We start from the raw sequence: 2,317 nt of genomic DNA on the forward strand, positions 1-2,317 counted from the left end.
CCGCATTGCACCCTGAGACTCGCAAAAAGGGAGGTCCCTCGAAGAAGGTGTGCCGACGCAGCACAAGAAATGCGGTATCCTTAGGGCATTTGGTGCATCGGTTTCTTTGCTTTCTGTGGCGACATTCTTGAAGACAACTTGATGTCGAAGGGTCTCACTTTGGATGAAAGGACTGGCAATATTGAAGGAAAAGACGAGAGAGCGTCCTTGTGGTGTGGGCAGTTTTGTATTGTTTTTGCTCTCGTAAAATGGCCATTGTAAGATGGGCGCTTGCATGTTCCTTCTTGTCCCTATGACTTTGGTTGTGGGTTCTTTGTTGCTGGGTCTGTTTCTGGACTTTTGGCGTCGTTGTTCTCCACTTGAGAGGGAGCTCTTTACTTGCCTTTCTTGTTTGCCTTGGAGGGGCAACCTTCCTGTCCCTGGTTAACCCGACGATTGTTCTTGGGATGTTTTTTCCTGAAGATTTGGGCAGTTTCAAGGTGTAAATGGATGTGGACATCCATCTGATCCTCTGTTGTTGTAGAGGGGCTGCATGGGAGGCCCGTTAGCCATGGATGGGAGAGTATTCCGCGAAGAGAGAGACGGCTCCACGGGTCTTTCTTAAAGCAACGCATGATAAGGTCGCGGCCTAATTTGGGGACGTTGTTGGGGAATGGCGGTTTGGCCCTCCGGATGGATGCGTTACTGTAGAAGGGATCCTCGCGGCATACGAGGTAATAAAGGAGCGTGCCCAGGCTCCAGACCGTTGCAGGGACGTGTATGAACTTGCCGCCGTTGATATATTCCGGGGGCCAATATATAGGCGTTCCGCCTGTCTTTTTCCCATTGTAACTCGTAATGAGCTCCCCACTTCCAAAATCAATCACCTTGATATCAAACCTGTTTGAGTCATCCCTGTAGATCAGAATGTTCTCAGGCTTGATATCTTTGTGTGATACTCCCACGTCGATGCATCCTTGAATGGCTTTTACCACTTTGGTAAATAGCCTCTTGACTTGGGCTATGGGTAATTGGTTGGAAGTTTCGATATAATCGTAAAGTGACATGGCAGAGGGAATGAGTTCCATGACCATGTAAAAACTGTCCTCGCTGCTGAAGGAGTCGATGATTTTGATGACGCCCGGGACTTGTTGGACCCTTTGGAGAAGGGCGGCTTCTTTGGGGACACTTTTCCCTTGGTGTGTGCCCCAGGACTTGACGGACGCCAATGGGACCTGCTTGAGGGCGACCTGAAGGCCATCGACGACCCTCTTGGCTCGGTAGACGCAACCGAAGCCTCCTTTTCCCAAAGGTTCGTACACCTCGTAGTCGATCAGCGTCGTCATAGCTCCTGACTGGTCATTGTCCTTAGACGTTCCAGGCCCTTGCTGTAAGAGAAACTGACACCACAGATATGGGTGAACACCTGTGCACCATATGTTGCGCTTGCATCTGTATGCAAAGATCTGTATGGTCTGAAAGATTGTGCCCGTTTGCGTATGGATGAAAAAAGAGAGAGAGAGGTAGGTAGGTAGAGAGAGAGGAAGGTGAGAGAAATAAATTGTAAATTATCATTTATCTTTTTTTCGATCTAACTCAGGTAATAATGCTGAATCCACCGAGAGTTCACAGCCGAGTCACTTGCAGCTTCACTTCTAAAGATACATATCCCTGTTCCAGTCACCATATAAGAGGAAATAGTGTTTGACGAGAAGAATTTATGCTTATATGAAAAATCAGTGAAGGAATCCAGCAGTTGAAAAGGATAGAAAGAAAATACAATTACTAGACTTCGGTGATTTAAATTTTAAAATCCACACACTGGCGCCCCGACTCGCTCGGCCGCCGCACTCCCCTCGTGTGTGTGTGTGTGTGTGTGTGTGTGTGTGTGTGTGTGTGTGTGTGTGTGTGTGTGTGTGTGTGTGTGTGTGTGTGTGTGTGTGTGTGTGTGTGTGTGTGTGTGTGTGTGTGTGCGTGTGCGTGCGTGTGTGTGTGTGTGTGCGTGCGTGTGTGTGCGTGTGCGTGCGTGTGTGTGCGTGTGTGCGTGTGTGCGTGTGTGCGTGTGTGTGTGTGTGTGTGTGTGTGTGTTAGAAGTTTATTTCTACCTTCCGAAAAGCGTCCGGGATTTGTCTTCAGGGATACAGTATAATCGAAGGGAATCTGTATATAGGGCGCGTACCCTACGGAAAATCAACCCATCACAACGTTTGACATTACTTAAGAAAATACATAGCTATATAAACAAATCTCTAGAGCGAGCGAGTGAGAGAGAGAAAGAGAGAGAGAGAGAGAGAGAGAGAGAGAGAGAGAGAGAGAGAGAGAGAGAGAGAGAGAGAGA

The 2,317-nt window shown here is 48.1% G+C and overlaps 1 protein-coding gene across 1 annotated transcript; it reads right to left on the reverse strand.

Moving 5' to 3' along the window:
* Window positions 1–227: 227 nt before the first annotated feature.
* LOC143019443 (serine/threonine-protein kinase pim-3-like) lies at window positions 228–1,354 on the reverse strand. Its single transcript, XM_076175077.1, has one exon. It carries the CDS (start codon window positions 1,323–1,325, stop codon window positions 375–377), a length of 951 nt encoding a protein of 316 aa, XP_076031192.1. The 5' UTR covers window positions 1,326–1,354; the 3' UTR covers window positions 228–374.
* Between the last annotated feature and the right edge of the window lie 963 nt (window positions 1,355–2,317).

This window comes from Oratosquilla oratoria, chromosome 37, assembly GCF_046742065.1.
Source record: "Oratosquilla oratoria isolate Oo_2021 chromosome 37, ASM4674206v1, whole genome shotgun sequence".
Lineage (NCBI taxonomy): Eukaryota > Metazoa > Arthropoda > Malacostraca > Stomatopoda > Squillidae > Oratosquilla > Oratosquilla oratoria.

Bases quoted from the DNA above. Each gene is read 5' to 3' on its own strand.
- LOC143019443 (XM_076175077.1), bottom strand. From the start codon at position 1,325: ATGACGACGCTGATCGACTACGAGGTGTACGAACCTTTGGGAAAAGGA.